Source organism: Crocodylus siamensis, chromosome 12 (assembly GCF_052110815.1).
Source record: "Crocodylus siamensis isolate JL-2025a chromosome 12, ASM5211081v1, whole genome shotgun sequence".
Lineage (NCBI taxonomy): Eukaryota > Metazoa > Chordata > Crocodylia > Crocodylidae > Crocodylus > Crocodylus siamensis.
The window spans coordinates 29418592-29446464 of record NC_143406.1 but is presented as its reverse complement, the minus strand read 5'-3'; the positions used below and the strand labels follow the sequence as shown (position 1 = coordinate 29446464).

The following is a 27873-nucleotide window of genomic DNA, read 5'->3' as shown; positions in this document are numbered from 1 at the left end:
CCCGCAGCTCCCCTCAAGGGGCCAGGGCTGGGGTAGGCACTGCACAGAGCTACTGTGCTGCAGGCTCCTGGCTGGCTCAGCCCTGAGCAGCAGCTGCAGCGACTGTTCCCAGAGCCTGGGGAACAGCCTGTGGCTGCAGCTCCCACTCCCACTGTACCCAGCACATACAGAGACCAAGCAGGAGCCCCCTGAGCACGGCATCCTGCCCCAGCCACTTAGAGTCCCTTTGTGGGCAGGGTGGCTATGCCCCATTCCCCGGAGCTGCGCAGGCCGGCTGGGCCCCACCACCGGTGCTGCTGGGGCCCCCCGCTGTAGCTGAAGTTTGAGATGCCATACCTCAAAAAAGACATGGACAAATTGGAAAGAGTACAGCGGCGAGGAAGAAAAGGTAGAAGGGGTGTATGAAACATGATTTGCAAGAAACAGTGGACTATCTGAGATTATTTAGTCTGGAGAAGAGAAAACTGGTGGTGGGGGGAAGGAGGAGGGAGTTTTGATGAATTTATAATGAAGATGATGATCAACTGTTCTTATTGGCCAGAGTGAACAGGGAACAAGTAACAAGGGAAATTTAGATTAAATATTAAATATTAGATTCATAATTAGATTAAATATTAGATTAAATATTCTGTTGCAGTTCTCTTAAAACTTCAACAAGGGAAATTTAGATTAAATATTAGGAAGAATTTTTGTATTATCGGGGTGGTTAAGTATAAAAAGAGATTATCTAGGGAGGTTGTACAATCTTCATCCCTGGAAGCTTTTCAGAGCAGGTTAGAGACATACACTTGAGTGAAATGGTTTAGACAGGGATGCCCCTGCCTTGAGCAGAGTTAAACTAGATGACCTCCTGAGATGTGCTCCGGTCTGATTTTTCTATGATTGTATGAAATTTGAGGCTTTGTTATATTTCATAGATTTCATAGACATTAGGGCTGGAAGGGACCTCGGGAGATCATCGAGTCCAGCCCCCTGCCCAAAGGGCAGCAAGATAAGCATCCAATTTGCTCTTGAAGGTGTTCAATGTAGGTGCTTGAATCACCTCTGCTGGCAGACTGTTCCAGACCTTGGGGGCTCGGACAGTAAAGAAATTCTTCCTTATGTCCAGCCTGAAACGGTCTTGCAGGAGTTTGTGATCGTTCGACCTTGTCATCACTTGGGGCGATCTGGTGAACAGACGTTCCCCCAGATCCTGGTGGTCACCCCTGTAAACTTATAGGTGGCCATCAGACCTGAGCCTGCGCTTTTCCAGGCTAAAGAGCCCCATGGCTCTTTAGCCATGTAGGATTTCAGAGAGCAGAAATATGTAGGATTTCAGAGAGCAGCACCAATTGAATCAACAGAATCAGTATTTCCTTCACCCCCTTCAGTTTCTTTGGTGGTCTCATATCTAAGACCTGACCAGGCCAGCCCTGAGCAACTTTGGAGATTTGATACTACCAGTGCACAGAGGAGTCTAGCTTGCAGACTGCAGTAGCTCACAGTGTTGCCAACGACTACCAATATTTGTGCTTTAAATAAAAGCTGCTATATTTCTCACAACCCTTCCTGACCCTGGGGCAGTGAAAGCAGTCTGGTATCACTGTGGGACACTGAAACCTTGTTGGACTGGAATATAGATTCTAGTAAATCTGTTTTATGAATTACTTTAAATTTAGGCTAATGGCCTGTGTCTTTTGCTGTATTGCATAAAACGAGTTCTCTTCTTTTCTGACTGTAAAAGAATAGGATATATTCTTCCTTATGAATTTTTTTCCTGAGGTTTTTGGGGTTTTGTTCACCCAACAATTAATTTTTATTCTATTCCCCTGAAAGTGCTTCTTTCAGTGCTTTGAGATTACTTTTCAAATATTTTATCATAGCAAAGATCGGTGGGGCAAAGGGAAGGGGCGAAGGAATCCCAAACTGGGAGAGTCTCTATTTTTTTCCCCCCTCACCTGTAGAAAGTTCATTTGCTTATCCATAATTCAGTTGATTCTTGCGGGGGAGAAAAGGGAAAGCGAAGTTATAGTGACATAAAGATTTATTAATACAAGTGCAATTCCATTTTGGAGAAATTCTGACATTCAAAATATTTTGAATTTGTAACCCTCAAAGTCTTTCTTTTGTCAGACTTTTTCTGATGCTGTTGGTGCTGCTTCTGGTTTTGTTCTGCATCACACCTTGTGTCCATTTATTTATTAATTTCCCTTCTATTTAATTAGTGTATTTTCCCAACTTTCCCCCGAAAAATCAGCCCCTCCAAAATTGGGATGCATGTATTAAGTGGGAAATCTGATTTTCTGCCTGGGATAGAAGCACCCTGCTTTGATTCCTGCTCTGGAGTACAGCAGCTGTTGAATTACTATTCAGGCAGCTGAGGGAGTTAAAAATTGACTTAATGGCTTGTTGTTCTCTCAGCCACAGGTGTTAATGACTCTCTGTCTTTCTTTTTATGATCCTGATGTTTCACTAATTAAGTTAACCTTTTTTAGGGCAGATTTTGTTTGCTAGCTGCTACTGGTCTCTGTCTTCCTATTTCACAGCCTAAGCAGGAAAAGGAGGGTGAGTCAGCTAAAGATTTGGCTCTGTCCCTGCTCTATGCAGCCAGAGCTCTGGAAAAATCTTTTTTGTCCTCATTCAGTCTTTTAAAACAAGGTGTGTATTATATGCCAGGATGTGTTGTGTGAGAGAAAATACAGTAATTGCTTTCCCAAGCATCTGTTAGGGTCCAAGGGAATTGGGTCTATTTTGGTTTAATTCTGCATTAGAAGAAATCACAATATAATAACTCTTCTGAAACCAAAATTGCTGAGCTTTGAACAGCTATGATCAGATGCACTAAGAGCAACTCGGAGAGGGACCATACAGAATTTTGTATTCCAGAAAGTGTTGGATGACTGTAAGAAGGATAGTGAAATAAGAAAATGAGATCTAGAAGGAAAGACTGGCCTCTTTATTTTTGTTCTTAAATGTTAAGAAGACGTGTTCAGTGCCTTAATTCCTAGTGTAAAATAAAACTCTGAAGGCTCAGAACTGAACTTGGAGCTGAAATAGAGGCATGGTTATAGTATCTTTAAGTTTTTTAGGTGCTTACCTAATCCCTTACTCTGGAGGCAGCCCTGAGGGTCTCAAGCTCTGTTCCAGGACACTCATCACCCTGGGTCACATGAAAGAGGGTCATTGAAAAAGCAGGTTCCCCCTCCCCTGGAACTGTCTCTCTTAGTTCTTGTCTTGGTACAATCCTGCTTCAGCAAGAAATAAGGCCTTTAGTACACCCCTTCATGCTGCTCTGTTTCCCAGAATAGAAAAGTTAGAATATAAACCTCTGTTATTCCAGGAAAGAGTGTTAAGGTTGTGCTTTGCTTATGCTTTGGAAACTTTTTCGCAAATAAATTAAGACCCCTGAACACAAGACCCCTTTGGTAAAGAGTTAGTAAAAAGCATTATAATGTATGAAGAAGCAAAATGGACAGGGTGGTAATTTTGCCTCTGAAGATGGCATTGGTGGGAACAGTACTAAAGGACTGGGTGTGCCCTCATTTAACCAATTTTCATCAATATTTTTAAGGTTATAAAAAAAGCATTAAAAACAATCTTGGGACTGGATAAAATGCCTTACAGGGCCAGTTAAAGAGCTTAGTCTTTAGTTAAAGAGTTTATTTAAAAAAAAAAAAAGTCAGAAATGTGACCTGATTAGAGTGTTTAAGGACTAGTAGCTGGAAGCTGTATCCAAATTAAAATGAGAAATAAGGTACAGCTTCTTAACAGTGCAGGTGGGACGCTGACTGAGAAGTCATAAATTTTCCATTTCTTCAATCAACACTAGATGCTTTTATGGAAGCTATGCTTTAGCCAGACAAGTGACTGAACTCAATATGGGGGTAACTGGGTGAAATGTAATGGTCTGTAGTATACAGGAAATCAGATTAGATCATGTAAGGATCCTTTTAATGGCCTTAGACTATGAATAATCAATTCTTCTGTGAAAAGCAAGTAACAAGGATACTTGGCATAGCACAAGCTCTCAGCAAGTGTTACTGACATGAGACGAACACATTACTGTGAAATGCACAGTGGTACTTCTTCAAAGGAAATTTTCATATTGAAACAAATCTACATAAAAATGAAATTGGTTGTCCCAGTAATTTTCTGTAGTCAAGTTCTTTGACAGCTTCTCTGCTTGCTTATATGTGCATTTGTTTGTCTCGGCACCTGAAAATAACTTTATGGGCTGTTACCCAGAGACAGGAGCTGGTTGCATGCCTCAGCTGTAAGATTGGACAGAGGGAAGGATGGTACTTAAACCTTGAAAATCGATGCTGAATTAGCAAAGTAAACCTGAAGAAATATGTGAAAAAGATGAGAATTAAGTCCAGTTTATGTAGAGGAGTTGAAAAGTTTCCCTTTGCTTTAAAAGTTCCTTTAAAGATTTAAAAGTACACATTTGTTTCGAATTGGAAATTGGTGATATCCTGTGAGAGAGCCAGTTCACTTTAAAAGAGATAAACTGTTCTTTGTTTTTTGATGATAAGAATGGAAGTAGCAGATACGTGAGTCGGCAAACAGAATGAGAGTGTCTGGGTATAACTGTGTATGTAAATTATTGTATAATTTTTTCATCTCAATCTCACTGACAGGTATATGTCCCAATGAGTTTAAGCTTAAATTATACATGAGACAATTAGAAAGGAATGAGGGTAACTGAGAGGAAAGTGTTACCATAATGAAGGGTTGTGCAGCAGATGTGCTATTGCTCATCTGGATAATTAGTTTTTTGCAGCAGCAGTGGGTTGCTTAAATTTATATAAAAATAGTAGTCAGGAGAGGTGGCATTGTGATCAGTCACAGAGGGTTTGGAAAAAAAAAAAAAGAAAAAGTTTGTCTTGCAAGAAAAGGAGAGAATTGTGTGGCAAATTCCCAAGAATTCAAGATAATGCCATCAATAAGGACCTTGAGGTAGTGAAAGTAGCCTATTCAAAGTGTTTGAGTGTAAAGAGGAGGGAGACATGACTGAAGAACTGGCAGGGAAGATTTTAGAAAGGGATGCAGTAGCCATGTGATAACAGAAGAAATAAATGAGAATGAAGCGGAGAAAGGATATTGAAAAGTGAAAATTGGATAGGCTTAAATAAAAATATTTGATAATCCGGTTGACCTGTATAATACAAGGGCAGAAACGCTTCTTAATTCTTTTTTGTTGTTGGTATAGAACAGGCAACCCGTATTTATTGCACATTTGTTACACAAATAAATTTCTACCATACTGAATGATAAAATCAGTATAGACTGGTACTTCCTTTTCGGTAATAAAATTATTTAAACTATGTTAAAATGACAGCCAAGAATACAAAATATGAATACTGGAGGAAATGTTAAATATATAATCAAATTAATAGACTATTTACAGATCCAAATGATGCTGAATAAAAGCTGTATGAGACTTTTTTTTTTTTTTCTTTGAAGTTGAATTATGTGACTTGGACAGTTTTCATGTGCTCGCCGTCTTTGGGATAAATTTGACACAACAAATCGACCTAACTTCAACCAAATGATAATATACAGATGGAAAGTAATTTCAGTGACTAGATGGGAAATAAATTTCAGGATAAATAGCTATTCCATTACAGATCACTTATAAATAAAACTTTGCTTTCTCTCCTCTTCATACAATGCTCTCGAGTCCCTAGCTCCTCCGTGCTGCAGAGCCAGGGTCAGATCCACAAGAATACTTGTGCGTCATACTCCCATTGAAATCAATGGAAATTAGATATGTAAATACCTTTTGTGGATCTGGTCCCTAGGATTTTCACTTTAGTAAAGGGATTTATTATGTGTGTTCCATCAGTGTTGTTCTGATGACTGCATTAGCTTGCTCATTAACTGCTGGACAGCTCATTAATTTTTTACTGAACTCTTTTTTCCTTCTAGGTTTATGATAAATGTGACTTGGGAAGGTAAAGATTTGTCCTTCACAGAAGATGGCTACCAGGCACAACCAAAGCTGGTGGTGATAGTACTGAACAAAGATCGAGCATGGGAAAAGGTGAGCACTACCTGCAGGTTTATCCGGTGAAAGGCATGGAGGGAAGATGTGGTCGTTTAGAAAAGGCTCCCTCAGTTCTGTTCAGATAAGGCAAAATTACCCTTGCTGATATGCAGTGGCAAAATGAATCAGCTGTGATACTCTTCTTTTCTTCTGTATGGCCAGGGTAATTTCTGATATCAGTGATGTCAGTTTGTTCATCAAAAGTAGTACTATATGCATAGGGAAAGCAAAATATCACTCAAGGCATGCCGTGTAGATCACAAGACTCCTGCAACATGCTTGGCATATCATCTGGCTTTACAAATTAAACAGAGGTCATATTGGGTAAGTGAATGATTTTCACAGAACTCGGAACATAAGATTTCTGAAATCTGGATGGATTTGAACATAATCCAGAAACCTCACAGCATTTTTAATTCCTATATGATTTAGATTATACATATTTCTGGTGCAGAGTAACTTTACCTTCCTTTTGAGGGTTAACTCTTGCAAAATCTAACTAGAGATTCAGAATCTTGATTTAGATTTATGATGCATTTAAGTATACTCTGGCTAGTCCCCTCCTACTGTAGAAAGACTAAGCAGCTGCTTTTAGAGGCAATTCCATAAGCTTCTGTGTATCAAAATTAACAACATGAACCTTGTATAAAAATGAGCTGTATATAATGTGGTTTTCTTAAATGCATGGTAATGCCATAAAATATTGTCATCTGTAATGTTAACATGCTGGAGTCTGCCAATTTTATTCACATATTGCAAAATATGGGATTACGCTGATTAAGGGGCTATTTGTAACAATGCAGTAATCTGGACCTGAAGAGCATTTGCAATGTCCAAGTCTAGGAAGTATGTGCTGTGGTTCAAAAAACGTAGTTTAGATTCCTAAAGCATGATCATGTAGTCTTCATGAAATCCAGACTCCCTTTAAAATTTAGGAAGTCCTAAATTTGTGGCATATATGAAACACTGGATTAGTGGTCCAGTTTGCAAGGTTGTCAGCCTCTAAATAGCACTACACACTTAAAGTGAAACATCAGTTACTATATGTCAGGGGTTTTCAATCTTTTTTTAACAAGTGTACCTCTTCTGTCCCAAAGTTTCACCTCTATATTTTTCCTTGTTTTTCAGGGGGAGGGGCAGATAGAGGTCCCATGGTGAGGGAGGGAGTGGGGCAGGGAGAGGTGGCCAACATGGGACACAGGGGCGGGCAGTGGCACTGGCAACCTGTTTGGGGCACACAGTAGATTGGGGAGGTAGCAGAAAGCAGAGAGGTGAGGAAGTACAGGAGAGGCAATGGAAAGCAGAGCAGAAGGTTAGGGAAACAGCACATGGGGCAGGTGAACGGGGCTGGCCAGAGCGGCAGCGGGGAAGGCTGCCAGAAGCCTGGCCCCTTCTTGGGGCAGAGGCCAGGTGCAGCCTGCCTGGGTGGTGCAGAGGGCCCCCAGAGCTGCACAGCGCAGGCAGAGCCAAGCCCGGGGCTCCTGCTTAATGCACCCCCAGCCTCACACTCCCATGAGCCGAGCCCTGCCTTACCCCAAGTGGCTGTCCCAGTGCTGCTTTCCCAGCCCAGCCCAGCCCAGCCCAGTCCAGATAGACACTTGCATGCGGCAGCAGGCCTGACTTGGGCAGCTGCAGGCACTCAGGGCTCAGAGGCTGCAGACCCATCCTGCCCCGCCCCTTCCCAGCCACTCCCTGGGAGGTGCCGCAGGGAGTGTTCGAGGGCTGCAAAGTGCCCCCACTCCAGCCAGGCAAGGTCTCTGCAGTGGCCTTGCTATGGGGTGCGGTGGGCTAGGGCTGTGTCAGGTTGTTCCCGGTGGGGGCTGGGACAGGCTGTGCTCTGGAAAGGCAGTGGTGGAGCTGGGAAGGGGGCTATGGCAGGAACCATAGCATTATCTGCAGCCACCCCAGCATTAGCTGTAGCCCCCCACAAATCCCCCTCCCAGCACCACCACTGCCTGTCCCAAGCACAATATAGCCCAGCCCAGCTTTCACTGGGAACAGCGTGTCGTGGCCCCAGCCCCAGCCCATCCCGACCCATGTGCAGATCTGGGGGCACATGCTATCTGGGTGCATGTAGTGGTGGGAGCCATCATGGCCCATCCTGGCTGGTCAGCCCCACCTTCTTCCCCCCCACCATAACAGAGATTACCAGCTGGACCTGGCTGCTCTCCACATGGCTGGGCTGTACTGGCCGCTGGTGTGATGAGCTGCAGCTGCATGCATACATACAGAGTTTTGCATATTCCCTATACACCTTTTAAGTACCCCTAAGAGTACACATACCCCTGGTTTATAATTTCATACTTTTTTTTTTTAATGAAACTGGTCTTAAGGGACCAATTAAAGGGCTAGGAGAAATAGGCTTGATAATTTTGAAAAAATGAGCCGGTAACCACATAAGAGCACAGACTAGGACAGTGGTCTCCAACCTTTTAAAGTAGGAGATTGCCTTTGGAATTTAAAAGCAACCTCAAGATGTACTATGTGCCACACCCTTCCCTCCCCCCCGCCCAGCAGGTAAGTCTGTTATGGGGGGGGGTGCAGATCGAGGCAGAGGGAAAAAAATATTATTTGGGGGCAAGCCCCCTTAGCAGGTAAGTCTGTGGGGGAAGGGACTGGGGGAAGGGAAAAGGCCATGGGTGGAGTGGGGCAGATCAAGGCCCCAGCCCAAGCCCCACTTCCTCCCTTACTGCTTGGGCCTCGATTTGCCCCCTCCCCCAATGATGAGGAGGGAGGAAGGGAAGGGAGCTGGGGCAGGCCCTGCACAGCCAGCGTTTGGAAACAAAGGCATGAGAGGTTCATCCCAGGCCCATGGGGAATGGGAACCACGCAGCCTAGCAGGGCATGGGAGGTGTATGCTCCCAGATCTGTACACCAGCTGGGCTGGCTGCCACTGTGGGCTGGGGCTGGGGCAGTACTGGGAGTGGGGCTATGTGGAGGGCTGCAGGCACCCAAAAATTCACCACAGCCCCTGCTCCCAGCACCACTGTCTGGCCAGATTGCAGCGCAGCACAGTGCAGAGAAGAGCAGACCAGACCACCAATGTCAAGACCATGGCTCTGCCTTCCCCTTTCCCCTGGGATCTGTGTGGGCGGAGGGGTAGGCTGGCGCTGGAAGGCAGTACCATGCTTTTTATGGTGGTGCTCTGCTCTGTGCTGTGCTTTGTTTTGGGCCAAGAAGCAGCACTGGGAGTGGAGGCTATGGTGAATCTTCAGGTGCCTGCATAGCCCCGCTCCCAGATGAAGCCCCCTGCATAGCCCCACTCACAGTACTGCCTGAGTGCAGCCCTGGCCCCAGCCTGCAGTGGCAGCCAGCCCACCCAGCATGAAGATCTGGGGGCATGTAGGTCCCCACTCCCCATGGCCCCCAAATGACCTGCTCATGGCTTTTTCCCCCACCCCAGCTGTGCAGGGCCTTCTCTGCTCCAGCCCTGCTCCTTCTCTCACTGCTGCTGTAGCTGCCCATGCTGCCTGGCATTTGTGGGGGCATGTGCGCCCCCATCTGTGCATGGCAGAGGCAGCTATCATTGTGGGCTGGGCTTTGTGCTCTAGGCTCAGCTGCGGCTGGCCCAGGAGCAGCCTGATGCCATGTGTGTCCAACCACTAGGCTGAGCCTCATCCCTTGCCTGCCCAGCAGTGGGACTCTTGTGATATTGGGCCACTCCTGGGTAGGCTGCAGCTGGGCTCAGGGCGCAAAACCCAGCCCAGAACAGCTGTTGGCTCTGCTGCACACAGATCTGAGGCGGAGGGGCATGTGCCCCCTGGGGCCTTTGCCAGGGTGCGCACAGAGCTCCCCTACACCTGTGGATGAGCCACCCAGGCTCAATCTTCCCACCACACATCCAGCCAGGGCCCCATTCAACTTACCCCTGCTCCTGCCTCTGCGGCACTGTCCTTGACACTGGGAGCCTCAGTTTGGTCCCCTTCTTCCTTCCCCCATGGACTGAGCTGCTGGCCTGGGGGTGGGGCACACACATGCATGGACATGTTCTCAGCCCCCCACCAGAGCCTGGGATTGAAAGAGGCTCTGAGATCTACCAGTCAATCGAGATCTACTGGTTGCTGGCCACTGGACTAGGGGATGGACTGTGGCCAGACCCCCAATAAGAATACTCTGGGCACTATTCTATTTCCCTTTGGTTTAAGTGAAACATTTGTAACTGTCTAAGTGGCATTTTTGGCACTTATATGCAGGAATGATTCTGTTTTTTGAATATATAAACCTGTGTGCCTAAATTACTTTGTATGTAGGTATGTATCCAGGGGCACATCCCAGAAACAATGAAGGAAAGGGAGGAGGGGAATCTTTTCAAGGCTTAACCCAGATAGCTGTTCTCTTAACCAGAGGGGCTGTAAGTCTGCATTTGTCTGTTTATCTGCATTTGTCTCTGACTTCCTAGCAGAACAGACTACAGTTCAGGCATCACTCAGGTCCCTATCAAGTGTTTCTTTGGAAGCTAAGTCACTGCCCCTTGCCTTTAAGTCATTATAAACAATTCACAGAGGACAGTATAGTGAGACATTCCTGCTCCATTGTCAGGACTCAAGACCAGAACTTGGGCCCCCTCTTTTGCAGGGCAGCAGCCATCTCACTGACCTGTGTGCCTCTAGTTTGTTCTTTTTTTCCTGACCCCATGTCTCTCTCTCCAGTAGCTGTCTAGGGAACCAACTTCAAAAGGAAAGGGGCCTGAATAATGCCTGACTCTGTCCTATGGTTAGAGTGCCGTGCTGGGAAATCAGGGAGATGCAGGTTCAAATCCCCTCTGGGTAAGAGGGGTTCCTTGAAGCTCAGTGTTCATCTTTTCAAGTGAGTGCCCTACTCCCCTAGGTCTTGGTTTTAAAAAAAATGCTACTTAGATGATCCAAGGGATCCTTTATCCTTTCAGAGAAAGTTTAAATAAGCAGACCTTCAAGTGGTCACCATATGAAACCAGGGAGGCCCTAGTACAGTGTTTGCCACATCTAATTGTATTTTATAGAATCAGCATTCTATTGTGCAGCTTCAGGAAAGGTAGAAGAATTCTCAGGCTGCTTGTAGGAAATGAATACTTCACATATCAGAGGATCACAGTGAATTTTGACTTAAAGGCATGGGAAATTATAGTCTAACAAAGTAATTCAAGATAATATTTCCCTTCTTTTGGCTCCTGTTGAGTATTGAAAGGAAATCTGGCATTCTTTCAATTGTATAAATCCATCAAAGATCCAACATTTCCTAGTACTGGTTTCTTGATAAGCATAAGTTTACCTCCATTTTCTGTTTGTGTCACAGTTTAGTTTAGTAATATCTCAGAAATTGCTTGCAACTGTATATGGGGAAAAAAATCCAAATCCTAATGTTTAATTATATGTTTCACTCATGTACAATATTGATAGTACAACAGTCTGCTAGTCCTTGTAGTGTAACTAATGTACATAAAATTGCAGTGTAGTTACTTTGTCATTTATGTAATAAAGAATAATTTTTTCTATTTAATGTGAAGTGGTTTCTACCCAGCTTTATCCTGAAGGTACAAGATTTAATGTGAAAACTTCTTCCAGCTTTATTTGTGTAATAATCTGTTTTTATTTAGATTAAATTTTCTCCTTTTGGTCTAAATGCTACCCATGCTTGGTGCTTTAGCTGAAAGGTTTAGTTTGCAGAAAATCCATTAAGGCATAGCTTGTTGTAGGCTGAAAAAAGATACACGTTCCCAACTGAAAAATAAGGCATGTTGAGTCTTTGTAAGGGAAAGCACCAAAACTTTGGATCTGAGCTTGGAATGAGTACAGAGAGATGTGTACAGTCATATTTCTAAGAAGTCGGATGTTAATTGTAATGTAATACAGTGGGACTTGCGTGTTGTAATGCCTGCCGGGTCTATAGCCCCTCCCTTCAACTCACCTGCCATGACTTGATGTTATGTTATAAGAGAGAGGGTTCAATGGAAATCTTACTGGGTGGGCTTCCTGAGAAATGGCAGGACTTATGATTTTGGTGCAATGTTCCACGGGGCTCCATCTCCCCTACACCCTGTCCACTTGCCAACCAGATAGGTATCCGTACAATGGTGGTCTGGCCTTGCCCACAGCTTGCTTCGGGAGGAATCCCATGTCCAAGTGGGCTCAGTTAGTACTTGTCCCTCTGGCCTTGATGAGTGGCCTTCCCTCTGTCAAGGCTGTCAGGCTATCTAGGTGGGATGTCATGCCTACTGCAATGCCTCTGAGTGGGGTGCTTTGTTTTTGCCCTACTTTTCTCTATCTCTCTGAATTTTTCCTTTTTTTTTTTTTCTTTTCAAAAGATATATGTTCCTGAGGAGGAGAGGAATGCAGATCTGCCTCCTTTCCCCCAGCCTTCAACAGGGGACTCAAAGGCTTCCCCTGCTCTGCCTGCTGGTGCAGTGCCAGCTGTGCTGCTCCTCTCTCATGCCAGAGCCTCAGCACATCTGGCGTGCTGCACCTCCATGCTCCCAATCTCTGGCTGTTCTCTCCCTGCCCGGGTTCTGGCGGGGCTTTTAAACCTTCCCGTGGTGGCCGGTATGGCTGCTGCGATTGTTCCAGCTGTTCCCCATCCAGGAAACAGCTGATTAAACAGCCAATGTAACGCTGGCTTGTGTGGCCACGGTTTCAGTCCCGGCTCCTGCTCTGGCTGCCTGGCAGGAGGTAGGTTTTCCCTGTGGGGTGCTGTTTCTGGGGTTTGGGGCCTGCGTGGATTCCCCTCTCGACTCCGGGAGCCTGTGGGGGTGCCTTGCTGCCACAGGTAATGAGACTGAAAATGACCAGGTTCAACAGTTATCTAACAAAGCTCCCCAAGCTTGTGATATCAACATTCCCATTGTTTCTGCCAATCTTGATAGGCAAAGGAGCTAGTTTTCAGGCAAGACTGTTTGTAATGAGGTGAGTATAATGTTGCACGTTTTACAGAAACTACCTTGATTAAGTACAAGAATTAGCAATGCTGCCCATAGCTGTAACAGAACGTTTCTATATGAATGCTACATCACTGCAGCTTATCACTACGTAGTGCCAGAGGTCATAACTGGTGACTCTGATGCTGCTGTACAATAGCAATGAGTTGCTGCACAGTAGGGTTGGAAATGAACTATGTGCTCCCTGGGCTGTGCAGTGATGGCAGTTAATGTGCAGTCATTTACTACTTGCTAGAGCAAGTACTAAATAACTGCGCAGTAAGAACTGTGCAGTTGGAGGCACGTGTAGATGTGCCCACTGATATGCCCATTGTGTAATTGAGCTAACTCTGGAGAAAAAAAATGAGTTGGTTAGCAGTAGTACCTGCATTTCTCTTACTATTTTCACCTCTGCAAAGTAGGACTTCTCTACCTCATCTACCCCAATAATGCACTTAAGACATGACTTTTACAGCCTGTTGGGACCTTTTAAATGCAAATACTTTTAGGCAAGGGCAATATCCTATTTTTTTTATTATGCCAAGGAAAATCAAATGCAGAAATACTATCAGTCCAATATTGAAGTAATACAGTAAAGCCAATGTAATTAATAATCAAAAACTACAAATTAACTTCCTAGAAAAAAATAATTCAGTTGCTTGGAAAATCTCATATGTTTTTAGGGTGTTTATTTAGTAACATAAATGAGACCTGATTATACTAAAACATAAACCTTATGTAAAAGAGACTTTCAAAATTAAAATATTTTTATACTGTCATGCAACTTTCTTGTCTATGAAGGCTGGTATGTTAAAAGTACAAACAAGAAATATATTGCTCTTAGCAACCTTTAAAACATTGCCCTTAGCAATATTGTCCTTGGACCCTTCATTGTGCTGGAAAACTGAGGTTTAGGGTAATGTCAAATGATGCTGTAACTTAAGATTTGCTACATGCTCATTTCATGAGTTCTGCAATACAGTTTTCTGCCTTGAATGATATTACTGTTTGTCATCCCAACATTTGACAGTTTAACCAACATAGAGAAAGATGTGAGCATCTGATATTTCTAGTACAAGTCAAAAAAGAAACGCTTTTTAAATGTACACAAAATTAGAGAGGCTTTAAAAGCCAATTTTTGCTATACATTCAATTAAAAAAAACAGAAATAGCAGATATTACATATGGTGTGTACAACACAGCTGAGTGATTAGTCTGAGTTGCTAATCAAATGTTGTTATAGAAACCTTTAACATCTATACATCCAAACTGATTAAAATTCTACCCACATATCTTTAACTTTGCATTAACATAGCAATTATTGTGTGTGAGCTAGAGTTTGATTTTACTTTGATTAAGTTACGTAAGTCAGTTCCATAAGCTTTATACATGGTACATCTAAGAGTAGGGCTTATCCTTTGTTATACTATTTACAATGATGCTTGTAAAAAAATATGGGTTGGGGGTAGGGAATTCCCTGGGTGTGATTAAATGAAGCAAGTTCTTCATAGAGGCATCCATCTGGCTGCTAGTCTTCAGATAGCATAGCCAATAGAGGGGAAATCCACTATATACAGGACTACAGATGAAACAGCAGTATTTTTGAGGAGAACTGAAGATCAGAATACTGATTTCAGATTTTGCAAGGCATTTTATTTTTAAATTATGGTGGTGATAAAAACAAATCATGGAAGAAATATAGTACAATTTCTCAGGAGATTTGCAGTTGCATTCGAAGCAGATACAGTGAAACTGCAGTTTTGTATGGGAATTCACTCCACACAATGGTAGCTTGTTACAAAATGAGGAAAATATAAAATTTTAATTAGAACAACTAAAATAGCTGTCTATTTTCTTGCTATGGAATTTTCTTTTAAGCAGCTCTGTCATGGATCTAGTATGTACTGACTGATAGGATTATGTGCTTAGAATAGATGTAGTGGTACACTTCATAACACAACTTGTCCCAGCTACCTTTTGTCATCAAGTCCATTGTCATGCTAGTTAAAATGGAAACAATCTATTTTCCTAGCCTGAGTGTGACTCTAGTGACTGTTTATAGATGAGTTAAAATTGTAAGTCATTGTATGCATACATGCCAGTGAACTTTCACTTGCCGTATAAGACACTAAGGGTGCTTATACATGTGATGGGGTATTAATTCTATGCCCCCTAAATTGAAACGGTGAGTTTTTAATTGAAATGGTAGGTTTTATTTTTCCATCACTGTATACACATTATTATCCTGGTGGCCCTCCTCATCTTCTCTCTCAATTAGCACACCCAGTTGCGTCCCTGCCATCTCCCCACATTGCTCCAGGGGCAAGCCAGCCCATTCCTCGACAGTCTCAAACATCCTGCTGGCTGCAGGACTGCTGAAGGCAGAAGCAGTGAGGGGCTCAATCCTTTTTTTTTTTTTCTGAAGAGCCTGCCCACCTTTCCCACAGCTGGGGTTTGAGCCGAGCAATGGCCTCAATGTTCCAAGTTGCAACATTGCAAACTGAACTACATTGTAGTTTAGTTTAAAACTATGCAAACTCATGTAAAACCCACAAAACTGATGTATGTATAATGTATGACACCATTAATCCACACAAAGGGAAATTTTTGTTATGTGTACTTTATGACATCATCACATGTACAAGTGCCCTAAGGCTTTTGGTGTTGGGACTGTGGAGTTCCTAGTGCAGGTAAGAGTGCTGTTCCCCTCCCCTCAGAATCCACATGTTTCTGGTCTCAGATCCTGTTTCCCCTACCCCTGCTTTCAGATCCCATTTCCCCTGCTTCTGCATTTAGAACTTCCATAGGGTTTGCTTTAGGTGGCAATTCTACTTCTTATGCCCTGCATAACTTCTCAACTGAACTTGTAAGCAGGTGACAATCAAGAGTGTTTCCTGTCAATAATAAATGAATATACTCATATAGCATTCTAACTTTTGAAATTGTGACTCCAAATAGAAAGCTACCATGTGGCAGGAACCTACAAAAATATGAAGTGACTGCAGATTTCTGTACCTTGCAGCATATGATTCCTTCTGGTATGATCTATATTACAGATAGAGTTTTCTTCTAAGAGGATTTTGATCTCCTGATTTGTCCTGCAAATGTGTGTAGTTACTAAACTGGAAGACTTAATTTAGCATATCTTCCACTTTTCAGTCATTAACTAAAAATTAGTCTGAAGAATTCCTTCTTGGTATGACCAGTTAGATTAAAGGAAGCAGGTAGTTTTCCTACCAAATGGAATGTATCAGACTATGCATTTGTACAATATTAATTTCTTAATGCAAGTGTGAGGCTCCAAAAATATTTTTTTGGCGGGGGGTTGTTTATTAAAAAAAAATTCTGGCACTTGATTTGTCTGTGAAGTCCTGTCAGTGTCATTCTACCTGTGCCACTATCGGTGCACAGTGCAGGAACTAACATCTTCTGCAGTTCTCTTCACTGGACTGGTAACCTAGTTTTATTCATCCTCTGTTCTATCCTTATGCTTAGAACTTGCAGCTACATCAGCATATGCAGCAAGAATTGTTTCTGTGAAACTCAGTAATGAGTAATTCTATATGTTGGGGTTATTTTCTAGCCTAGATAGTCGTATGGAAATCTAGCAAGCAATTCATCATCTTGTTTATCAACTATTACCATTTGCAGTCTGCAGAAATGAACATATATAAAAGGTGGAATATATTTTGTTCTGCTGATTCTGAGGTCTACTTTAGTAAAGCTGGATGAGGTGAGGATATAGCAACAGATATTTCCATCTGACATCAAAAAGCTTCTGAATCATCTCAGCTGCCTGGTATATTTTCACATCTATCCTGGAGTGTTTAAAGGGATTTTTCCAGAATTGCTGTTTACCAAGAATAATAATTTTAGCTGCTGAAGAATATTTTCCAACAGAGAATTCCATTGCCTTTTTCACAATATCTACAGTCTTCCAGGTGAAAATGCAAGACATAACTGAAAGAATGCTGGAGTTTAAAAGAAGTGTATTAATTTGTGTATATATAAATGCTTATTTATATGTTGTGCCAAATGTTGGTTGTTTTTCAGTAGTTTACATTGGGTGCATCTACATGTGCAATTAATGCACCTTAACTTTCTGTGCAGAAAATTGAAGCTCATTAAAGCACTCCTGGGCATGCTTGTGAAGATGCTCCTGTTAGGAGCAGTTCAGTCCAAGGTTGTTCTGCCCTGCTTTGCCACCCTGCAGCAGCCAGAGGGAGCTCCAGTCTCCCCCAGGTGCTGGCCTAGGGGGCCATTCCAATCTCTGTGGGGAGAGCTGTCTTGGCTATGGGGACAGCTTCCTCCCAGCCATGTGGAGATCAGGACAGATCCCAATATTGGCAAGGATGGGAGAGCTGTTCTGGTTCTGGGGACAGCTGCCTCCCAGTCCTGTGGAAATCAGGATCAGCCCTGATTCCCACATGGCTGGAAAGCAGCTGCCCCCAGAGCCAGAACAGCTTTTCCTGCCCCTCAGAGATCAGCATAAATTCTGAACTCCATGTGGCTGGGAGGCTGCTTCCCTACAATCTGGACAGTGCCCCCCAACCCATGGAGATAGGGGCTTAGTCAGACAGCAGTTGGCCCTTGTTGCCTGGGTGGACCAGGAGCAAATTGCTCCCAGTCAGGGTCTACACATGCACTCCGGCACATTAGTTAATGGGCTGTTTTTCTAGTTCTTGTAAATATTGGTGCTAGCAAACAGTACATTAGACTAATTTATGCACAGTAATTGACATGGGCATGTAGACAGTGATGTTGTAAAGCATTTCATGTAGACACATCCACTGAGTTGAATTTTGTGCTTTAAAGCAGTAATTCAAAACTACTTGTGTACAAAAAATATATGTATTTTTAAGATTCATGGCCCTTTTACTAAGAATCAAAATCTCTTCTACTAAAGAATGTTATCCTATACAGAATTCTACTGCCTTTTTCACAATAGCTGCAGTTTCCCATTGTTCTCTGGGACTGAGGTCATACCATTCGGGCAATATCTGAAAAACTCAGTGTCCCATTTTAAAAACTCATTAAAAACTACAGCTGCTCATCCTGATCTGATCGTTAGTTCATATAGTATTTCTATAGGATAGAATTAAAGATGTTTGTATTAAAATTGCCGCAATTTCATATCGTAGCAGGTTTGGATTTCTCTGTTTGGGGGATAAATGCAGCATTCTGTGAGTATGTTACTTTCAGTTAGAAATATGTACTTTAAACTCCATATTAACACAATTTTAGTCTTTTATCTAGCAAGACTTACCCATGACCCCATTACTGTAGTGTCTGCTTACCCTAAGCTTATTTTCACTTTTCTATTGACTTTAATTGGATTCTTTAGGTTTTTAAGCAGTAGAGCTCTCTTTTTATGCTCTTTGCACTCTAAGCACACAAATCTTTTTTCTATAGATCTGTTTGCTGCAGATGGTAACTAAATCTAGCTAATTGGGTTTAGGGCTGGAGCATAAATCACATTTTTCAGGCCTGTCTTTGAACTATTCCATGGTTCCTTCTTCCAGGTTACATAATCCAAAATTCCAAATATTATTTTTTTTTCTGCTTTAAATGCTCAATTAGATGGCTGTCAGAATAAGAAAAGATACTTCAAAAGGCATACTTGAGAGAAATGGCTATATTTTCCCTGTCTTCTACACTAGTCCAGGAGTGCCACATACAGCAGCAGAATGCATGGGATTTTGATTATATGGGATCCTTAAGTTAGGAACTACCTTGCGGATACTTGATTTCTTCCTTCAAATGACCAAACTACTCAAGATTCCCTTTTAATTCTCCCCCCTCCCTTCCCTGTTTTTATTAATAATTTCCCTTTTGAGACTCTCAATTTCATTCAAAACTGTCCTCTATACACCCATTGAGGCACCGCTACTCAGGTTTGTGTTTTTTTTCCCTAAATACCCATAAAATCCATCTTATTCAGATTATTCCTAACTTTACAGCTATTTTTTTTTTTTTAAATTCCCAGAGCAGGATTTCCTGCTCTTCTGCCACAAGCCACATTCCAACATATGCCAAACTTACACCAAACTGTTTTGTAAAGAGTAATATTCTTAGCCAGCATATAAAAACAAAAATCTTGTGAGCTTCAAGTGACAGATTTTAAATTTGCTAATGGAAAGAACAATAACCTGCACTAATAGCTTGGAGCCCTCTACTCCCTGGGAGCTGGGGCTTGTACACCAGGCTGAGCTACCCCCAGCCCAGCCCAGCTCCAGGCTCTCAGCCTTCTGAGGGACTGAGGTGAAGCCTCTCTCAAGTGACTCCCAAGGCCCATCTGAGATGGTGCTGGTGGGACTGGGGCTTTGGGAGAGATGCGCAGGGATGGTAAGCTCCCACATGGCACAGGACAGCACCCCCAGATGTCTTATCCTGCTCTACTATTGGGAAGACACCCCTCTCCCCCAAGTTCCAGTGCTGCTCAGCTCTCATTTGCCTCCTCCTCCCAAACTGGGCAGGAGCCAGGATCCCAGCTCATTGCTGCCCTCCCTCTGGCCAAGTACCTTGAGGTAAACAGTGACCCCAAAGGGCAGGTGATTGCAGTCACCAAGAGCCAGGCCTGGAGACCAGAGCAAGGTCTGAGGCTGCCGAGTGGGCGGATGTCTCTCTACTTTTCTTGATGATGGGCTTATCCAGGAAATTCACCCCAGCCTCCTCCACTGCCTGCAAGCAAATCAAGAAGAGAGATCAAGGCCTGCTGCTGTTGTTTGGGCATGGGACATCACCTCAAGCCAGTGCCACCAAGCCAGGCTGTGATCTAGGCTGTTCAAGGTACCATGGACTGCACAAGCACCAATTTGCCATGCTGCTAATTTGACACTGGGACATCCTGGTGTCAAAAAAAAAAAGCACACAAAAAAACCAAAAAACCCCCCCCAGGGTGGTCTACGTGGTAGCAGTGTATGCCACCAGAAACAGAGCCTGGCCATTGAGAACTGTGCTGTAACTGCTGGCCAGGCTCCATGCATCCAGATTGGTGCTGCTGGTACCCCCAGGACTCTAGGTAAAGCTGTTGGCCCCAGCCACCCCTATCTCACCTGGGACAATTTGGCACTAGCCAAAATGCAGGACCTCCATCTAACCCAGGTGGTGCACAGCCCCATCAGGGGAGACACCCTGTTGGACCTGGTGCTGGCCACAGGTGACGACGACCTGGTGAAAGGGCTGCGGCTGCTCAACGACCTGGGTGACAGCAATCATTGCCTGCAATCATTCACCATCCAGCGCATGGTGGCAAAGGCCTGCAGCAAGGCAGCAGCCCTATCCTTCAGGAGGGTAGACTTCAATGAGATAAGGAGAATAGTCAGAGAGGCACTGAGGTCCCGGGGCGGGGGGGAGTTGGGTGTCCAAGAAGAGTGGTTGCTCCTTAAGGAGATGATCCTCCAAGCCCAAACGGAGGTAATCCAAACAGGTATTAAAGGGGGCAGGAGGGTGCAAAAGCCCCCATGGCTCACCAAAAGCATCCAGGAGCATCTCCTAGCTAAAAGGGAGGCATACACCCAGGGGAAGGGAGGGGCCATCACCAGGGAGGACTATACTGCGGTTGTTCAGAGCTGCTGGGGAGTGGTCAGGAAGGCCAAGGCGGAGATGAAACTGGGACTAGCCACCCGGATCAATGACAAGAAAAAGTCCTTTTTTAAATATATAGGGGGCAAAAAGAAGGTTTAGATTAGATATTAGGAGGTTAGATTAGATATTAGGAGGCGCTACTTCACAGTCAGGGCGGCTAGGGCCTGGAACCAGCTTCCAGGGGAAGTGGTGCAGGCTCCTAGCCTGGGGATTTTTAAAAGGAAGTTAGATGAGCACCTTGCCGGGGTCATCTGACCCCGGTGCTCTTTCCTGCTAAGGCAGGGGGTCGGACTAGATGATCTACCTAGGTCCCTTCCGACTCTAGCTACTATGAAACTATGAAACTATGAAACTATAAGGTACCGGATAATGTGGGGCCCCTGCAGACATGCTAGGAAATCTGATCGTCACACCAGACGACAAAGCTAACTTATATAACAACTTCTTTGCCTCCATTTTCCTGAGCAGGGACTAGATCAGCCCCCCTACTGGGACCCCCTCAGGCTCCAGAGGAGGCGCACCCAGGCCAAGGGTCAATGAGGATTTAGTCAGGGAACTTCTGGAGGGACAGGACATATTTAAATCAGCTGGTCCTGATGATCTCCACTCCAGAGTGCTGAGGGAATTAGCTGAGGTCATTGTGGGACCCCTGGCATGGCTCTACAAGCACTCATGGTGCTCTGGTGTGGTGCCAGAGGACTGGAAGAGGGCCAGCATGGTTCCCATCTTCAAAAAAGGAAGGAAGGAGAGCCCAGGAAACTGTAGGCCAGTTAGTCTTACCTCGATCCTGGGTAAGCTTTTTGAGAGAATTATCCTGGCACATATCCACGAGGGGCCAGCAGGGGAGATTATGCTTAGGGGCAACCAACATGGGTTCATTAGAGGCAGGTCCTGTCAGACCAACCTGGTGGCTGTCTATGACCAGGTCACAAAATTCTTAGATGCAGGGGTAGCAGTGGACGTAGTCTTTCTGGACTTTAAGAAGGCCTTGGACACTGTCTCTCACCCTATTCTCATTAAAAAACTAGGGGACTGTGGTGTCAACACCTACACAGTCAAATGGGTCACTAACTGGCTGGAGGGCTGCACCCAGAGAGTGGTGGTGGACTGGTCATTTTCGACCTGGAGGGATGTGGGCAGTGGGATTCTGCAGGGCTCAGTCCTTGGGCCTGAACTGTTCAACATCTTCATCAGTGACTTGGACGAGGGGGTAAAAAGCACCCTGTTTAAATTTGCTGATGACACTAAGATGTGGGGGGATGTGGGCATGCTAGAAGGGAGGAATAGGCTGCAATCAGACTAGCCAGGTTACAAGTGTAGGCAGATAAGAACAGGATGGGTTTCAAGACTGACAAATGCAAGGTGATGCACCTGGGGAGGAAGTACCAGCACCATACCTACAGGCTGGGGAGCTCCCTTCTCATCAGTACAGCAGAAAAGGATCTTGGAATCACTATTGATGCCAAGATGAACATGGGCCGGCAGTGTGGGGATGCAGTCAGGAAGGCCAACCATACCTTGTCATGCATCCATAGATGCATCTCGAGCAGGTCCAAGGAGGTGATCCTTCCCCTATATGCGACACTGGTCAGGCCACAGGAGTACTGCGTCCAGTTCTAGGTGCCGCATGTCAAGAGGGTTGTGGACAACATGGAGAGGGTCCAGAGGAGGGCCACTCGCATGAACGGGGGCAGCAGGGCAGGCCCTACGAGGAGAGGCTCAGGGACCTGAACCCGTTCAGCCTCCACAAGAGTAGGCTGAGGGGGATCTAGTGGCCCATTACAAACTAGTCAGGGGGGACCAGCAGGCATTGGGGGAGTCCCTGTTCCCCCAAGCACTACCAGGAGTGACTAGAAATAACAGTCACAAGGTGGCAGAGGGTAGATTCAGGCTCGACATCAGGAGATGCCTTTCATTGTCAGGGCGGCTAGGATCTGGAACCAACTTTCACGTGAGGTGGTGCTGGCTCCTACCCTGGGGGTCTTTAAGAGGAGGCTGGATGAACACCTTGCTGGGGTCGTTTGACCCCAGTATTCTTTCCTGCCCATGGCAGGGGGTCAGACTTGATGATCTGCTCAGGTCCCTTCCGACCCTACCAGCTATGAAACTATGTGTGGAAGGGCACAAAGTAGCAGCACAAAAATATTTGTGGCACAGAAAACACACATTCTTGCACGTGTGTTTGTCTGCACATATGTGTCAGGGGGAGGGGACTACTGCAGGCCTAGCTACTAAGCTACTGTGTTACCAATCAATCATGATTCACTCAGGGACCATCTCAATACACAGTAGCTAGTGAGGATAATTTGTTAATGAGCAATGATTAACACCTACAAAACCACAGACTAAGGAGAAGAAAGAATCAGTACAGAGCCAGGAACTGCTTCTGCTCCGAGACAGAGACAGTCAGTTGCATGAGCACCCATGTGATGAGTTTTGCCTGTCAGCAGGGCCCCAGAACCTCCCTGCATCTGTCTTCTTAACAGCTAGCAGACTTTGTGGCTGTAGTAGGTCCTATTAGACCTACTGGCTGCAGTAGGTCCTAGCAGCCAGGCCTCCAGTAGTTCCCTTCACCCCCCTCTGTGCCCAGGACAGACACAGTTGCACAAGCACCCATGACATGAGTTTTGGCTGTCAGCAGCTAGAGGTGCAGGACCCTTGAAACCAGAAGCTCCTGCAGCTATTTCTTTGACAGCTGGCATGCTTTGTGGCCTCACCAGGGGCTAGCAGGCCTGCAGCTTTCACCCTGCTGTGCCTTAACACACAGTGTCACCCATGTCACGAGTTTTGCTTGTCCACAGTTTGACGTACAGTTTCCCCAAACCCCTGCACCTATCTCTTTGAAACTTAGCTGGCTTTGTGGCCTTGGCAAGAACTACCATCCCTGCAGTTTTCACCCACTGAGGCGTAACACACATGGACATGAATTTTGCTTTTAGGACTTTGAGGTGCAGTGTCTCAGAACCCCTGCACCTGTCACCTTGAAACTTGGCACATGTCATGCTCTCAGAGGATGCTACCAGCTGTGCAGGTTTCATCCAAATCAGCTAAAAGACAACAAAGTTATAGATATTTCATTGATTCCCCATTATACTCTGTGGCTGAATGTCTGAATCGGCTCCAAATCTTCCGAAGCGATTTGCCCGAATCAAATCAGAAAAATGATTTGGATCTCTGAATCGAGTCTCTGACATCTGAATCATCCAAATCTGAATTGAGTAGTTCCCTATTTCCACAAGCCTCACGTTTTGGTTGAGTTTCAGGTTGGAACTCTCAAAGTACAATTTGGAGCTCCCATTAGTTTAGAGGTGGGAAGCTGAGGATAAAATCAGATGTGGAGTTTAGCCCTGCTCTGATTGTCTCAGGCTGACTTGCATCAAAACAGGCACAGGGAGAGTCGAAGTTTGAATGGTAATTCACTTGAAATAACCTAGATTGTCTAGGGGAAAGACAAGTCATCTCAGTACTTCATAAATTCTTAAAGTTGAACAATGAGTTTGTTCATTTGTAGGATCTCAGAATAAAAGGCTCTGTCCAGGGAGAAATCCCACTTGTTTTTAGCCTAAATCCACATGGATCCTTTGAACATCCTTCCTATAATGTATAGAAGATCAGCGTCCATTATACCTATTTTCAAAATTCAACAAGGAGTCCTATTGATTTGCTAGTCCCCATGTATCTTGAGAAATCAGAAACATAAAAGTTGAATGGAACTGTGATTGGAGAGGTCATTGCTTAAATGCTACCCTCAATAGGACTCTGTTCATGTGCTTTACTGATTCAAGGCATAGATTTTAAATGCTTTGGGAATTTGGGACTGTGGCTCATAACTTAACACCATAGATATTTGAAGTGCTTCAGGACATTATGACATTAAAATAATTAGTAGAATGTCATATATCTTTCCAGAATATTATAATTCATGGTTTGAAAAGTTAGCAGGAATTATCAGAGTAACATTAACTTATGTTGCATGCTCTGACTTTGTTAGGAATGTCACAGATTGACCTCTTTGAATGAAAAAGCTTATGAGGAGGCTACAGCAGCAATGGCTAAATGAATGGAATGCCACCTGTGTTGCAAAAGGGTCTTGGTGGATACATTTGCCTATTGCTGTCTACAAACTCATAACAGTCCCATTTTTTTCTAAAAACCCTCTCCGTGCAGTTCTCAAGGTTAGGGGTGTGATTTTTCAGCTTGTCATAGTTTGTTAAATGGGCAAAAGTCTTATGTCAGTTGATTTACGTCAAGACAAGCCCATGACATGAATGGGCAGTCCATCTCTTGCACTCCATCTCTTGGTTCTTCAGGGCTGTAGACTGCAGATTCTGGGTCTGTAGATTCCAGCTCTGTATATGGTCAAATGCATGGCTCTGAAACCAAGTAATTCATGTGAAAGTGATACTTCAAACTGTGAGTTTTATTCCCACTATTGCCATTTCTCAATTTATAATTTGACCTTGATTGCTCCTGGAACTATTTAGCTCCTTTTAAGGCTGGCAAAAAGGTAGCATTAGTAGTCTTTCAAGTGCTAATGTGAATTACCACTAATTATTTTGCTTTCATGAGCTTGCCATGACACATTGCACCATTGGTTTTAACCTGTTTTTCTGGAAAGGCAAATAGTTGTCAGACTCATGATTGTATTACAGACTGGCTTAGCTAAATTACTCGAGGATTGTAAAAAAGTCCTGGAATGTCTGTCAAATAGCTTGATAACTTATTTATAAGCACTGTAATTGTAAAGCTCGAGAAAATGCTCATTTACAGAGGCAAAGAAGTTGCACAGAATCTGAAGAGGGAATGCTAGAGGAAGTTTAGAAATTATTGAAGAAATATTTGCTGTTTGTTAATCGTTTTCTTCATAAAGCCATTGATCAGTGGTGACCAACAGGCAGATTCTGTAGCAGTCTAGTGGATGTCAGTGACAGTTCCAGCAAACAGTGAAAGCTAACAGTGAATCCATCTGTATTCTTGGATTCAAGACTGCAGTTGCTCTTTGAGTGATGCTTCCTGGTTAAAGGAGGCAGTCGCAATTTCCTTGTGATAGTCTTAGGCAGTCCATTGGGGAAGATCAAATCCAGGGAGTTTTCCTGAGGGATCAGTGATGAGACATTTATCCCCAGATGAGGATAGTGGGAACGTCGGTACCACACTATCCCCAGATGCTCTCCACTGTGCCACAAAGGCAGTTTTGGGTGAGTGGAGAATGGTATTGTTTGCTGAGATACTAATCTCAATGACTGTTTCAAAATGAAGTTAAGCCTTCTAAAGTCAATGCAACAATGGAGATGTAAAACTAATGTAAGTTAGATCATGATCAGAGCTATTAATGCAGGAATCAGAGCGTGCTGGTGTGCCCCCTGTCTGGCTGTGATCCCTGTTTAGCCAGCAGGCAGGGGGGCAGGTGGGAGCACCAGTACCCCCCTGCGAGTGCCAGTCGCAGAGCAGGACCACCAGCAAAAGCAGCTGCTCTGCTTCTGGAAGTGACCACCGGAGTTCTGGAAGCAGCGCGGCTGCTTTTATGGTGAGTGAAATTGGCTGCTTGATTGGGCGCTGGGGGACCCGCCCCGGTCGCTAACAGGTGTAAGGGGAGGTATGTGCCTCCTCTCCCCACCCCCCACCCCGACTCAAGAGGCACCAGACACCCATGGCAAGAAAGATTATAGAAACAGGAGAACAGAGTGAGGACAAATATGTAAAACAAAATATCAATGTAAAATATGGATTGCTTTCCAAAAAGGCCTAAAAGGGAGGTGGGGGGTGGGGAAGATATTATTTATATTATTCACTCTAAATTGAGAGACTTTGCTTACTTGCTGACTTTTTAAGGTTATTATACTTTAACTGAAACTATGTAGAATAAATTATTTCTAATGAGAAATAAAATATGCACCACTGTAATTTGCTTGTCAAATACAAAATTAGATCTTGGCCAATTTTAACAGGTCATAGAACAAAATGAAATGCTTGGCACTTTATTTCAGTCAGCTCTTAAAACTGAAATTAATAAATGATTCTGAACTTCTGAGCCCAGTAAACACAGAAGTAATATTCTGATGAGTTAATACAACTGCAAAAATGAAGTTTCAATTAATATTTGGATTGACCTAAAAACTGGCTTGAACTAGCTGTAAAGTTTCACTAAGGTCATTTAGCCTGTTTTTATTAATTTGTTACCTAGAAGTTGATGTTTTAATAAAAATGTTAGTTATCATGGTTTGGTAAACAAGTTGCTGGAGATGGGTAAAAGGAGAGATGAATAAAATGGTGATTATTTTGCCAACTGCCATTGCATAAAATCACCAGACAAAAATTTCTTTCTGAAGACATTTTAATCAAGGTTTTGATTGCAGATGTAAATATTATTCATTAAAGATTTGATTTCATTGTAACTCGAGGATATATAGTAGAAACTAGTTTTCTTATGGGAAACTGGAAGATGCTCATGTATGTTTTGCCTCTTAAAATCATGTTTGCTCAATTAACTTGACTTATTGTGGTTTCTAAGTGTCAGCTGGGTATTTCTAAATCAGTTTTGAGAAGAAACCATTAAGTCAACAACCTTCCCAATATAGTTTGGTGTAGCTCTGGCCAGTACTCTAAATGTTACATCTCTAATAATGACAGCTATGAGCTAGCAGATGTCAGCAGTGTATGTATCTTCATGTTTCAGGTGGGCAAATGGGAGAACAAGACACTAAGCCTGAAGTATTCCGTATGGCCAAGATTTAGTTCTTTTATAGACAGCGATCCAGATGACAACCACTTGAGTATTGTTACCTTGGAGGAGGCCCCCTTTGTTGTAGTTGAAGATGTGGATCCTTTGACAGAATCTTGTGTGAAAAACACGGTGCCATGCCACAAATTTGTCAAAATTAAGTAAGTAAAAATTTACTGTGTAACATATTTCTCTAGGACACATCGTAGGGATAGCTTTACTTTTGGTTAATCATGTCTTTCGTCTTGGTATTTTTTTCTTCACTATATTTCCATTTGTTCTCATCTCCTTTTTTCCCTTTCCCTCTGTATTCCCCCTTTCTCTCATTTCTATCTTAGTACATATTTTTCATTTCTACAAGTTGGTCTGATACACACTTTGGACATTTGTACACATGCTTATGCCACAGTGCCAGGTGCTTTTAAAAGCGCCTGGTGCTGTATCGCATGCATTTGTTTAAATGGCGAAATGTGTGACAGCACTGAGAAAATGGTGAGAGCATGCTTTGAGCTAAAACGCATTGAAGATGTTAGTTCAAAAGTGCACTGCCACCATTTTCTCAGCACTGATGCACATCTCACCATTTATACAAATGTATCAATGCCCCACCGGGCACATCACCTCACATGCAGAGCAGACTTGGTTAATTGA

General features: G+C 43.8%; 1 protein-coding gene across 1 annotated transcript in view; it reads left to right on the top strand.

The window, feature by feature from the left end:
- The window catches only part of GRIN2A (glutamate ionotropic receptor NMDA type subunit 2A), a 364506-nt gene that overhangs the window by 249623 nt on the left and 87010 nt on the right, over positions 1–27873 (top strand). Inside the window, exons 5-6 of the mRNA XM_090023699.1 lie at positions 5911–6025; positions 27178–27383. Coding sequence (XP_089879825.1) covers positions 5911–6025; positions 27178–27383 — 321 coding nt within the window. The remainder of the gene's footprint in view (positions 1–5910; positions 6026–27177; positions 27384–27873) is intronic.